This window comes from Strix uralensis, chromosome 32, assembly GCF_047716275.1.
Source record: "Strix uralensis isolate ZFMK-TIS-50842 chromosome 32, bStrUra1, whole genome shotgun sequence".
NCBI classification, from domain to species: Eukaryota; Metazoa; Chordata; class Aves; order Strigiformes; family Strigidae; genus Strix; species Strix uralensis.
This window is the reverse complement of record NC_134003.1, coordinates 141,654-154,730: the sequence shown is the minus strand read 5'-3', so window position 1 is coordinate 154,730 and position 13,077 is coordinate 141,654. Positions and strand designations below refer to the sequence as shown.

Below are 13,077 nucleotides of genomic sequence, written 5' to 3'. Positions count from 1 at the left end.
TATTTCCTCGATCCCGTGCTGTTCTGGCTGCGCCGGGAGCTGGAGGCGATCTATGGGTCCCAGTGGTGGCAGGTACAGTGTGCAGAGGGCAACATCCTGCACGCCCTGTGCGTCTGCGGCCCGGCTGCGGAGGCCATGGTCCGGGAGCTGCAGCCTGTCCTCGGGGAACACGCAGCCCCTCTGGTCCGTGGCATCATCGACGCCATCGAGAGCTGCAGCGAGGAGCTCTGGACCCTGCCGTGCTCCCCAGCTGTGGGGGAGGAGGACGACAGCTCTGAGGACAGCTCCAGCCCCACCAACTCCGGCTGCAGCAGCTCCCGGTGCGGGACTGCCAACACCTACGCGACCTCCCCCAGCAGCCCTGAGAGATCTGACAGGGAGGAGGAAGGCAGCACGTCAGAGGCCGCCCTCCACGGGGGTCCCAGCTGCCCCCCATCTGCGCCCGTCCCGGCAGAGCAGGAGCAGCCCCAGGAGGAGCCGGGGGAGGCGGCGGCGGCAGGTCCCTCCGCTCCCGGCCGGGGCAGGGACCGCTCCAGTGGGAGGCCCAGGCGCCCCCCGAAGAGGAGGGCCCCCGGCCCCCAGGACTCTCCCCAGCCCTGCAAGAGGCCGCCCCGCCGGCAGCACTAGCAGGGCTGCAGCAGGGCTTTATTCAAGTCCAAGAAAATAAATTCCTATTTCCCTGACCCCGTCTCTGGGTGCGGCTTTCTCCCCCTTCTCCTGGTACATCTTTTGCTTTATGGTAATACTTACATGTAGTGTGTAAACTGACAACTTTAGGATTATTGTGGAATTAATAATTTGAACTAATGGAATTAAGCTGGAATTAACAGAGCACCAGAATATTAATAATATTAATTTTTAATCCCGTTTTACAGACTTTACCTTGTCATCAGGCAGCATCCTCTGATGCAAAGTCAGCTGCCCAGCACAAAAACATAATTTTGCCTTGTGCCTTGTGCCTCCTTCACAAGCAGGGATAAGACAGGAGATTGGCTTATGGATTCCTTTAATCCAAGAGCAGTTGATGCCTTTGGGCAGATTTTCAACCCAGGAACATCCCCTTTGTTGCAGTCAAGGATGTCCATGGCGGGATCGCCTCATTGGGAAGGTCCTGTGAGCCCCCTGGGAACGCTGCGAGATTACCAATGAGCTTTACACGACTAGAGAGGGAGTCTGTACTGAATACTAGCTGGTATTTCAGAGGGGGTGTGGGATCCACCCGATGCATTCACTGGTCCTTCAGCTGACGTCGTACTGAATTCACCGATCAGGCTCAGAGAGTCTTTCCTGCCATTGCAGCTGAAAGTAAGAAACAAGGGAATCACACTCAGGACAGAGGATTATGCCCCACGCTCTGCCCCTGCCCCCCAGGTGACCACCTTCAGCCCCTCCCCGGTGCCCACGGCCACCACTGTCCCCAGTGTCCAGCCTGTGGTCAAACTGGTGTCAGCAGTGCCCACGGTCCCCAGTGCCACTGTCACCGGCAGCGTCCAGAAGTACATCATGGTGTCCCTGCCCCCACCAGTGACACCAAGGGGACACTGGGACCCCCATGGGTGTCCCCACCCCAGGACCCAAACTGTTCCCCTCTGCCACCACCTCCCCCACTGTCCCCCCCAGATCAGAGCCTGGGACAGTCCACAGCCACCCCCCTCCTCCGTTGGGAAAGTCAACAGGACCACCAGGTGGTGGCACAGTGCCCCCAGTCTGCACAGTGACCCCACTGGGACCCTGATGCTGGGGACAGGGGGTGACCTGGTGGCCCCCCACTTTCCCCGTGTCACCCCCCAGTGTCCTGGGACCTCCCTATGGGGACAGGGGGTGACCTGGGGGTCCACCGCTGTCCCCGTGTCCCCCCTGCAGTGTTCCCAAGTGTCCCAGGACCAATCTGTGGGGATGTGGGAGTGCTTGGGGGTCCCCCAGTGTCACCCCCAGTGTCTCCCAGTGTCCTGGGACCACCTCTGTGGGGACAGGGGGTGCCCTGGGGGCCCACCAGTGTCCTCATGTCCCCCCCCCTGCAGTGTCCCCATGTGACTTAGAGGTCCCCATGTGTTCTTGGGACCATTGGAATCTTGGGAATAATGGGGGACCAGTAGGATCTGGGTGGGGGCTAAGGGGGTTTTGGAGGGACTTGGAGGGGGGGAAATGGGGTTTGGAGGTGTCACAGGGGTGATTTGGGGTCTCTGGGGGTCCCAGGGGGACCTGACCCCCCCTCCATGTGTCCCCCCTCAGAGGGTGCTGCTGCCCCAGGGGTACCCCGAGAGCATCAGCCCCAACTACCTCCAGTACCAGTGCTGGGAGGCACTCCAGGTGCTACTGGGAGGGGACTGGAGATCACCAGAAGGGGTGCTGGGAGGGGACTGGAGGGCTCTGGGAGGCATGTGGGGGCTACTAGGAAAGATCTGGGGGGACTGGGAGGTAACTGTGAGGGAGGCAGTGTGGGCATGGGGTACTGGGAGGTAACTGGATGGTAACTGGGAGTACTGGGATGGATTGGGGGGGTACTGGGAGGTAATTGGAAGGCAGCTGAGGGCTACTGGGAGGGGACTCGGAGGCACTGGGATGAACTGGGGGCATGGGAGAGGACTGGAGAAACTGGAAGGTGGTTGGGGGCTACTGGGAGGAGCCAGGGGGGCACTGGGAGAGACTGGGAGGTAAGTGGGAGGGAGGCGGTGTAGATGGTGGTAACTGGGTGGTAACTGGGAGCACTGAGATGGGCTGGGGGTCACTGGTAATTGAATATGGTGGGGGACTACTGGGAGGTGTCTGGGGGTTAAGGAGAAGGACTGGGAAGTAGCTGGGAGGGAGGTGGGGCAGGTGGGGATTACTGGGAGGTAATAACTGGGGGTGACTGGGAGCACTGGGCAGGTGCTGTGCAGACTCTGATGGGTTCCCTGGCCACCCCGGGGGGTGCTCCAGGCCCATGGGGTTGGGGGATGGTGCTGCCACCATCACTGGGGCCACCCTCACCCGAATGCTGTGGGGTGAGACCCCCAAAGCCCCTTTTCACCCCAAAATCGTCCATGGCCCCAGAATCCCTGCTTCACCACCAAATCCCCCAATTTTACCACAAAATTCCCACGTTTGACCCTCAAATCTCCCATTTTTGACTCCCAAATCTCCCACTTTGATCCCAGAATTTCCCAGTTTGACACCAAATCAGCCTCAGCACCCCCAAACCCCCTATTTTTCATCCCAAAATCTATCTTGAATCTCAAAATCTCCCAGTTTTACCCACAAATCTCCTACTTTTACCCCCAAATCTGCACCAGCACCCCCAAAAGTCTCACAGTTTCACCCCAAAATTCTCTTTGGACCCCAGAATCCCCCAGTTTGACCCCAAAATGTCCTAGCAACTAACCAGTGCCCAGTCAAAACCAGCCCAGCTCCCCAGTACAAGAGAGGATTTTGGTGCTGGGACAAATGGCGACGTGCCAGCTTGGCGCACGGGTGCGTTTCCGTGCCCTGAGATGTCTCGGGAGGGGTGGGATGGGCTAAAGGTTCCCTCCTCCTCCTCCTCCTCTCCGGGCTTTGTGGTCTCGTGGGATAACCTGGGTCCGGGTGTGCGGTCCCGGGGGCAGCGGCAGAGGCCGGGGTGGACCCTGCTCAGCACACTCAGGGTGGTCCCCTGGGAAGGACACTATGGAGTGAGTCCCAGCAGCTTGTGGCTCCAGCTTTATTTAAAAAAAAATTATTCCAGTACAGCCTTTTTCGTCTCTCCGAGGCTCAGCAGAGCCAGCAGCACAGCGACCGCAGGCTCCATCTTGGTAACGGGCTATGCTCTGCTGTCAGGACGGAGATGGTCTCGGCTGCCAGGGAACTGATGTAGAGTTCAGAGTCTTTCCTCAAGGGCAGGAGCGCTGCGAGAGAAGGGAACAGAGCAGACGTGAACCCCCACTGCCCACAGAGACCCCCAGGACCCCCGTCCAGCCCATGCCAGCCCCATCCATCTCCTTCCCTGGCCGGGAGGAGCTGGTGAGACAACCAGAGCGGCTGAAGCTGCTGCTCAGGAATGACCCGTGTGCCCCCGACACACAAGAGAGCTCAGGACTGGGCCAGGCCACAGAGTCTTTCTTTCGTTTGCCGTACGAGCTAGTCTAGAGTTGTGTGCGGCCTCAACGAGCCCGTGTATTGATCTGAGCATTACAATGTGGAGTCTGGACATCATCAGCCTCCTGGCAAGGGGCAGGACAGAGACGGCTGTTCTTTCCCCACAAATTCCCTTCCTTTCTGGTGACAAAACAAAATTCCTCCAGTTTCAAGACCTTACTAGAAGAGATATGCTAACCTATGTGTCAAGACACAAACAACTTTCTGAAACTGCTCTTGAAAAAAACCTCCTGAAACTGCTCGTCTGCCCCCGGAGCGTTTTCCTGGAGCGGATCCGGGCACAGCAGCACCTGCCCGGGCTCTGTCCCCTACTCACCGTCGCAGACCTGTGACAGCTTCTCCCGCCTGAGGGTCCTCCGGCCCCGCACAGCAAGCCCTGGGGCACAGAGCTAATGTCAGAGCCCTGCTACCCCTCGGCAGGGCTGTCCCCCGGCAAGGACAGCTCCCGAGGGCGGTGGGACTCAGCAAGACCCCCAGCGAGCCCCACCAGTGGGGACTGGGGCTGGGTGGCCAGAAATGGGTCCCTGGGGACTCACCAATGAAAGTGATGGCCACCTCTCGCAGGGTGGCTTGACGGTCCTTCAGGTAGGGAAGGCTCTGGAGCAGATACTCATCCACCCTGCTCCTGTCGTGTGTTATCTGAGGGAGAACAAGGGCACGGGGCTGGTACGGACCCTCCGCGGCCGTCCGGACCAGTCCCTCCTGCCCGCACCCCCGTTCCCTCCCGGTGATTCCCATCTCCCAGCCAGGAGGGCCAGAGAGAGCCGTGGGCAGAGGGGGCTGGGGGTGCTGAGACCCCTCCGTCCCGCTGCCAGGGCCCAGATGGGCTGGGTCTCCTGGAGAAGAGCCCTTGGGGGCTGCGTGCTGGAGGGCAGGGAAGGAGGATGCAGCTGGAGCAGCCGGGCTGGAGCAGGGCAGCGATGCAGAGCGGCACAGCCCTCCCCAGGGGTGGCCCCTGTCCCAGGCACGCAGCCCACGTCCAGCCCGGCCCTGGGGTTTGGGGGTTGTCCTCACCAAGCACTCTCCGATCCGGTGTGTCTGCCATGTCTCGGCCAGGAAGCTGAGCTTCCTCCAGCCCAGGAACTCTCCACAGGCGCTGAGGGTGTCCTGGGAAGCCTGCGGAGAAGCAGAGGCTGGGAGATGGCACCAGAGCCCAGGGAAGGAGACCTGGCATCCTCCTCCTCTGGGCCTGGCTTTGAGATGGGGGGGGCAGGCAGGGGACAGGCAGGGACATGGGGCAGCACTCCCTCAGGCAGAACAGAGATCCCCCCGAGGTGCTGCCTGCGATGGGGACAGGCACAGGGGGTGTGGGGCAGCGAGGGAGGCAGGACGGAGCCGGCAGCCCATCCCATGGGCACCCCCGGGAGCGGGACCCTTGGCTCTCCAGCAGGGGCTGCCCCAGCTCCTTCCCACCCAGGCTCCAGGCAAGCAGAGCTTTGATCCCGGGATGCAGGGCCAGGCCCCTTCATCTCCTGCGCATCTATGGGCACAGCCCTGGGCGACAGGAATTGGGGCTCAAAGCACAAAACCCGTGGGGACTCGTGTGGCCACGGGCCGCTGCTGAGCAGGGAAATGTCCGTGCCAGGTTCTCTGGCCCTGCTTGTGCTGGGGCTGCAGGGACCCTTCCTCTGGGCTGGGGGGGACCCCACCTCCCCAGCCACCTCTGCAGCGGTGGGACCAGTGCAGCGGGACCCTGTGGTGACACACATTCCCATTGTCCCTCATGGCCAGGCCACCCCCGTGGTGCCAGCACACCCTTCCCCGCGACACCAGTCGCTGGTCACTGCACCTTGGCCACGTTCTCGACCACGTCGCTCATATGGAAGAACAGTGGGAGCAGGGCACTCCGCACTTTCTTCACCATTTTTTTCTTGTTTCTCCCCACCGCAGTCTTTATCACATCTTTGAAGAGGCGGATGGAGACCTCCCGCAGCCGGTTGGACTCCTGGCAGGGAAGAGGACAGAGGGAGCTCAGCACCCTGCAGGGGCCTTAGCGCAGCTGATGGGAGAGGAGCTGCTCCGGGGTCAGATCCTGAATGCAGGAGCCGTCGGCCAGATCTGCAGCTGCAGTTCAATGGCCCCAGAGCCCTGGAAGGCCGCGGAAGAGGAGCGGGGAGGGGAAGAGTCCTGGAAGGCCATGGAAGAGGAGTGGGGAGGGGAAGAGCCCTGGAAGGCTATGCAAGAGCAGCAAGGGGGGGGATCCCTGCCCAAATGCTTCCCGCATGGCCGCACTGAAGGGCAGCCATCTTGCAGCCACTGCCTCGGCTCAGGCTCCCATGGCAGCCTTACATCATCGAAGAGGGGCAGCAGCTTCTCCGCCAGCCTCAGGGAGATGAGGTTGGCCTCTTCCCTCTTCATGTGACCCATCATGTTGATGAACAACACCAGAGCCTTGGTCTTGACATCGGCGTTGGCATCCGTCAGGGTCTCCAGCACGTCAGGCAGCAGCACCGTCAGTTTTCTGGCCTGTACGAAACACACCGTTGCCTGTTTGTGAAGCAGTGAAAGACCCCCCCACCGCCCCAGCCCCCGGCTGCCAATGTGGCTCCCCTTGCCCACCCCCGCTCACCGTTTCAGGTGTTTTTGAGAGGGTGACAAGGCCCGTGAGCACCAGCGAGAGCATCACCGGGCTGGGACGCCTCAGGTACCTCTGGGCTTTGTACAGGGCAGCAAACGCCTCCGCGTCAATGTCAGCATAGGCCAGGAGCTAAAATGGAGACAGTGGTGAGAGACCAGCAGAGCTGCAGGGCTCCCTCCCCCACACCAGCACGGTCCACGGCAAGTGTCTCCTCTCCCCTTGAAGCCACCTGAGTCCCCATGTCTCTGACCTGGTACCAGTAACTGCCTTGACTCTGGTTTCTGCCCCTTTCCGGGGTCTCCAGGCTGCAGAGCTGGGCAGGGGGATGCAGGCAGGGGGGAGGGCAGAGTGCTGCCTGTGCCGGGACAGGCTTAGTGGGACCACACCAACATGGGGTGGGCCCGAGCGTGTGGCACAGGGGTCTGGCTGGTGCTGAGCAGGGGGAGGAGGAGGAGGAGGAGGAGAAGGAGGAGGAGGAGGAGGAGGAGGAGGAGGAGGAGGCAGAGGAGGGCAGAGCGCTGGGGCTGAGCGTGGGTCACTCACAGACAATGGGTAGATGCAGGCGTCCTCCGTGACAGAGCTGAACACCTTGCGCACCCGGCAGTCCTGCAGCACGTCGAACAGCTCCATCAAGACGTTCCCCAAAGTCCAGGGCACGGAGATCATCACCTCCCACATGGCCATGGCAGCCCTGCGAGCCAGAGCAAACTTGGTCAGCAGAGCTGCCTCGGCTCCTCCGGACCCCAGCCCTGCCCATCCCCCTCATTTTGGGGTGCCCGGGGAGGCAGAGGGGGGTGAGGTTCTGTTCCCCATGGGGCAGGGGCTCCGCTTTGGCCAGCTCTGGCTGAAGGGGGAAGCGTGGTGGGATGGAGAGCCCTGCTCCTCAGGGATAGATATCCTGCAGTTTTCCGTGGGTCTGGCAGTCTCTGGGCCACTCTCCCTGTGGGGAACGAGCCCTCAAAGCTGTCGAGGCCGATACCTGTCACATGTAGGAGAGATCCTCAAAAGGCTCCTGACCACCTCCCTGGGGCTCCACTTGGTCAGCTCCAGCAGCAGTGAGTCCAGTCTTTTCTGGGCTGACTTCCTGCGGATGTGCTCCACATTTTTGTGGATGTATCTCATGATTTTTGGCACCTGGAGGGGACATGGGTAAGAATGGTGCTGCCGTTCCCATCCCTTCCTGCTTCCTTGAAATGGTTTTGGGTGCCTGAGAGAGCCGGGTTAGGGCAGGAGGGAAGAACAAGACTTGACACGTCTTGACATGGAAGGACAGTCCAGCCACGGGTCACTTACATCCAACAGCCAGGATGCAGGGGCTCTCACAGCCATGTCCACGATGTCTCTGCCCATCTGCCTGACATCGACATCGTCTGCCATCATGGCCTCGATGGCCACGAGGAGAACGTCCATCCTCTGAGAAGGCTGGAGGTATTCGCCAAACACCTACAGGAGGAGGGATGGGGGGAGGAAGATGTGTCACGCTGAGCTTGGCTGAGCAGCTCAACCATCCGAGTCCCTTCGCTCGCACCAGCCGATGCCACGGACAAGGGTCCCTGTGAGGGGGGAGCTCGTTACCATTGTTGTGTCGCTGCTGTCAAGCGAAGAAAGCAACAAAGAGCTCTCAGAATCCCGTCCTAGTTGGAGCTCTGAGTGCTCTGAATTCTCCTCTGGCAGTGTCTCGCCTACATGGAAACAAGGAAGCGTCAGTAGGACACGCCATCTTCGCCAACAAGCCTCCCAGAAGGCGAAGAGAACTTTAAATGTCACCATGCTGAGGAAACGGGGTCCTGGCATGGAGCCAGCCCCGGGGAGCCCTCTACTCACCGATCTGCAGTGGCTGGGCTGTGGACACCTCGCAGGGCTCTGGTGGAGAGCTGCTCTCCTGGGGAGCACCCACCTCCTCCCAAACCATCGTGGCGCAGCTGGGGTGTCTCTCTGCCATCCTCAAAAATGGAGAAAAGTGGTTGAGGGACGGTGGGGGGGTTGAGCTTTTAAGGGAAACGCCAGGGGCGGCGGGGAAAGATGTGGGCTGTGCTCAGGAGTGTCCTCGCTGCGCTCCTGCCCTGTCCCTTCCCCGTCTTGTCAGACACTGCGGGGCTGCGCTGCTTATATACGGTGCCGTGGGGTGACACGGAGGCGTGTCACAAAGGGGGTCACATTGTGACCCGTCACCCAGGCCGGGTGGGGCAGGGTTCCGCTGCGGGGGGTAGGGACCCAGATCGCCATTGGGCCATGGCTCCTCTTGGGGTGTCCCCTCAGGACATTCCTGTACCCTCAGGCTCATCCCAGAGGGTTCACACACCCCGGCATGGCCCCTGGACATTCTGCTCTGATCCCGACAGACACTCCAGACTGCCCCATCTCTCCTTTGCGGTCACCTGAGGTGTTTGCTCGCCTGTGCCCAGTTCTCTCCCACACTCACAGAGTATGTTTAATCTGCTACAACAGTGCCCTGGTTTCAGCTGGGATAGAGTTAATTTTCTTGAGCTGGGAGCGGGTACAGCCGGAGTGCCAGGCCCAGACTGGCCATTGGAGTGTTCCATATCCCGTGACGTTATGCTCAGGATATAAAGCAGGTGCGTTCTCTCTCGCTTCCAGTTTTGTGACGACAGGATCTTCGTTCTGTCGGGATCGCTGGGCGGGAGCGGGCTGGGTGTCGGTCGGTGGGTGGTGAGCAATCACATTGTGCATTACCCACTTGTACTTTCTACTATTGTTATTGTTTTGTTTTATTACAATCACTAAACTGGTGGTTTTTATCTCAACCTACGAGTTTTCCTTGTGTCCTTCCACTCTCTTCCCCCACTCCCTGGATGGGGGGAGGGTGAGCGAGCGGCTGCGTGGAGTTTGGCTCCGACCACGTTCAAACCACAACAGTCCTTTTTGGTGCCCAGTGTGGGGCTCAAAGCGCTGAGATAATGACAGACCTGGTCAGTGTGTCATAACCATTTGTTAGAAGCATTCATTATATTGGCTTATCAATTGCTGCTCGTAATGTCAATCGCTCGTCTCCTCAAAATTTCCGCTCCTCATTTGCCGTATATAGTCCCCGTGCTGCTGCTCACCACCCGTGGGAGCTGGATTAAGATTTTTGTTTTGCTGAACTGTGTAACACTGATTTATGGCGCAATGAAGTCGTCGGTCCTGAGGCTACTTACAACTGGGAGCCAGTGTGTTCCTGCATGTGGTTCAGGCTTTGTTCAGGGTTAAGCAACTATTTAAGAGTATCACCAGGAGATCTACCCCAAGGTTGGGGAATTATGAGTGGTTGGGGGTGTGGGACAGCACGGGCAAGTGCCCAGGACAGTGGGCACCTCTGGTGTATTGGAACTTCACTCCCAACAGGTGCAAAATCCTGACAAACTAGTAAAATATTTGGAAAACGTGTGGTGTCACCCGGGTAATTCCAGAGAGACACAGCTCATTGCAACGTGCTGGGGCCTGGCCCGTGCCCACCGAGTCAGTGTGCAGAGGTGAAAGCCATCCAGCTGGACTTGACTATTGCTGAGCGAGAAAGGTGGCCAGTGCTCTGCCTCTGCACTGACTCATGGGTGGTGGCAAATGCGCTGTGGGGGTGGTTACAGCCGTGGAAACGGAGCCACTGGCAGTGCAGAGGCAAACCCGTCTGGGCTGCTGAACGAGGGCGAGAGATTGCTGCTGGGGTAGAGAACCTGGCTGTGAAAGTACCTTGTGTAGATGCTCACGTATCCAAGATCTGGGCCACTGAAGAACATCAGAACAACCAACAGGTGGATTAAGATTAAGGTGGCTCGAGTGGATCTGGACTGGCAGCGTAAGGGTGAACAATTTAGGGCTCGCTGGGCCCTTGACTCCTCAGGCCATCAGGGACGAGATGCAACACACAGATGGGCTCGTGACCGAGGGGTGGCCTTAACCATGGATGCTATTGCACAGGTGATCCATGAGTGTGAGAGATGTGCTGCGATCAAGCAACCAAACGGTTAAAGCCCCTTTGGTATGGAGGACAATGGTCAAAGTATAAATACGGGGAGGCCTGGCAGATTGATTATATCACGCTCCCACAAACTCGGCACGGCAAACGCTGTGTGCTCAGTTGTGGGAGCAGCCACCAGATGGCTGGAAACACATGCTGTGCGCCGTTTTTTTCCCTTTCTCCTATCACAGTTCTCACCAGTGTAAGTGCTGACCGAGAGCACAGTGTTACCCAAACAGTTTTAAAACTCTCAGTACTGATATTGTATGTCTTAGCTGCAAGACCTCACACAGCAGCCTATCTCTGCACGAGCAACACTTGCACTACCCAGGAAAAATTGCTTTGCTTACTGGCGAGAAAAAGAAGATCTTTTGCTTCCAGCAGCAGACACGTGGACTTCAGGCACTAAAATACTGCACATGCCTCTTGAAGAGCCCAAATCAGTTTTACTCCCTGGAAAGAAGGGAAGAGTAAAAACATGATGGAAATTAGAACTCAAAGACTGTTTGCAAATCACAGTGAATCAGAAGCATCCTTCCTTTGTCTGTGCCCCCGCTGCAGAACCCACGTTAGGACTCAGCTGGGAACATTTGCTGTGATGACCTGTTTGCTTTCTCACAGCCACCAACACATGTGGCTGGATTAGGCTCAGAATACTTTAACCAGGGAATCAGAAAGCTGTTGTAAACACTGGCATCAATAATACAGATTGTCATTTAAAAGCAGAGCACAAAAAAGACCCCTCATAAAGGAAGATTCTGAATGGCCTCTTTCACATACACAGTATTACTTTCTGTGGAGGTAAAGCCAGCTGAAAACCACAGGGAACAGCCAGGAAGAGCAGAAAATTCGCTGCAGTAAATACACAAATTGCAAAGCATGTCCTAGCTTGACCTCACACATATTTTAAAACAAAGACTTAAGAGTGTGCAGTGTGTATAGCGCCGGCTTCTTGTTTTGGCTCATATTCCGTACTGGATTAGCAGAGGAGAGGAAACAAACTCCTTGAATATACAAAATTTTTTTTCTGAATAAAGATCACAGCTATTGCCATCTTCCACATCTACCTCAACCCTGACCGCTAAACCCCAGCGCCCTTCTCACGCCCGGAACTCAGGCACCTTTTCCAGAGGCAGGAGCATGTCCCCACCGCCCCCAGGAGACCGGCATCTCTGCCAACAGGCGTTTGGGGCTAAAAGGCGAATTGGCTGGCACGGGTCTGCCCCCGCCCAGCACCCGGCGGCTCAGGCGCTCCCTGCACAAGCCCCACACCCGCATCCTCCCCTCACTGGGGTTCGCAGCCGGAGCCGCGGCTCCTCACGGGCCAAGCGCAGGGCGAAGCTCGGGGCTGCGGCGTCCTGAGGTGAGAATCTCCCGTTAGCGGTGGGCGTCCCACTGGCTGCACATCTGGAGCGGTACCGGGACAATCAGCAAGCAGAGAGAGAGAGCAGGGAGTTACGGTGTGCCTGCTGGGAACTGGCTTCAGACCCCCAATAACAGCGACTGAGCTACACACAGTGGCGCAGCTCCCCCGGGAGCAGACTCCCCGCATGCCCTCAGCCTGCCCAGCAGCTGCTGTCGGGGCACTCTTCTCCTTCGGGCTCGGGCCCGTCCTCCAAAAGAGGCAAACAGACCTCAAGAGAAGTTGCTTTTCCCTTCACTGAACTAAGGAGCAGGCGTCTCCTTTTACTGGTTTATTTTTAGTTTGTGAGGAAGGAGGTAAGTACCGACCTGCAGAAGATTTGTGCCCGAGACCCTGAACTGCCGGTGGCCTGTGCGGCCAGCCCAGAGCTGAGCAGTTCATTATTTAGGACAGACGGGATTCAGGCTTCTGCCTTTTTCTTGCCCGTTCCTGCTTTGTATCTTGCTGACTTCTCTTTCAGACCCTCCGTGTTCACTGTGACGTCTGGGTGCCTGCTGCAGCCTGAGAGTCTTCTGAACAAAAGGAGATCCATGGCCTGAGAGGCCACAGCCCAACCACTGATCGCCTGCGTCTCTACCACACAGCTTCGACAATAATGTTTTAGAAGGCGGCGGGTCATAACATTTGTGGCACAGAATTAAAAGATCGTTTTTCTAAGCCACTCTGATTTAACAGGAACTTGTAGATTTGGCTTCAAAAATACAAAACGCTTTACAGCCAAAACACTCTTTGTAACTGCTACTTTGCTTATTCTCGTTTGAAAGAAATACTTGGTGATTTGAACGTGTTTTCCACATCGATTCAACTAAGTTTGTTTAAATTCAAACTTTAAATCTATAATAGATAAAAATACAAACTAAAAAATAGAGTGCTATGCTCATAATTTTTACCTCACTTTTTAAGCATCTTTTGCTCTAAATATTTGTATCCCAATGTTATCTCTCAGAAGTAACAGAGAAGTTATGACATGCAGAATCTCCCCGGGCAGTGCCAGGTGCCTCGGGCAGCGGT

At 57.7% G+C, this 13,077-nt stretch overlaps 1 protein-coding gene and 1 long non-coding RNA gene across 2 annotated transcripts; both read right to left on the bottom strand.

Annotated features, from left to right (window-relative positions):
- Positions 1–3,674: 3,674 nt before the first annotated feature.
- LOC141936153 (uncharacterized) lies at positions 3,675–5,211 on the bottom strand. Its single transcript, XR_012626691.1, has 4 exons — positions 5,125–5,211; positions 4,647–4,749; positions 4,427–4,486; positions 3,675–3,860 (listed from the first exon to the last, which is right to left on the bottom strand). It is a non-coding gene; the product is annotated as an uncharacterized LOC141936153 (long non-coding RNA).
- A 679-nt stretch (positions 5,212–5,890) lies between these two features.
- Positions 5,891–8,600, bottom strand: LOC141936143 (uncharacterized). Its single transcript, XM_074852864.1, has 8 exons — positions 8,513–8,600; positions 8,264–8,370; positions 7,982–8,131; positions 7,668–7,822; positions 7,232–7,379; positions 6,680–6,817; positions 6,400–6,576; positions 5,891–6,055 (listed from the first exon to the last, which is right to left on the bottom strand). Exons 1-8 carry the CDS (start codon positions 8,598–8,600, stop codon positions 5,891–5,893), a joined length of 1,128 nt encoding a protein of 375 aa, XP_074708965.1.
- Positions 8,601–13,077: the final 4,477 nt, after the last annotated feature.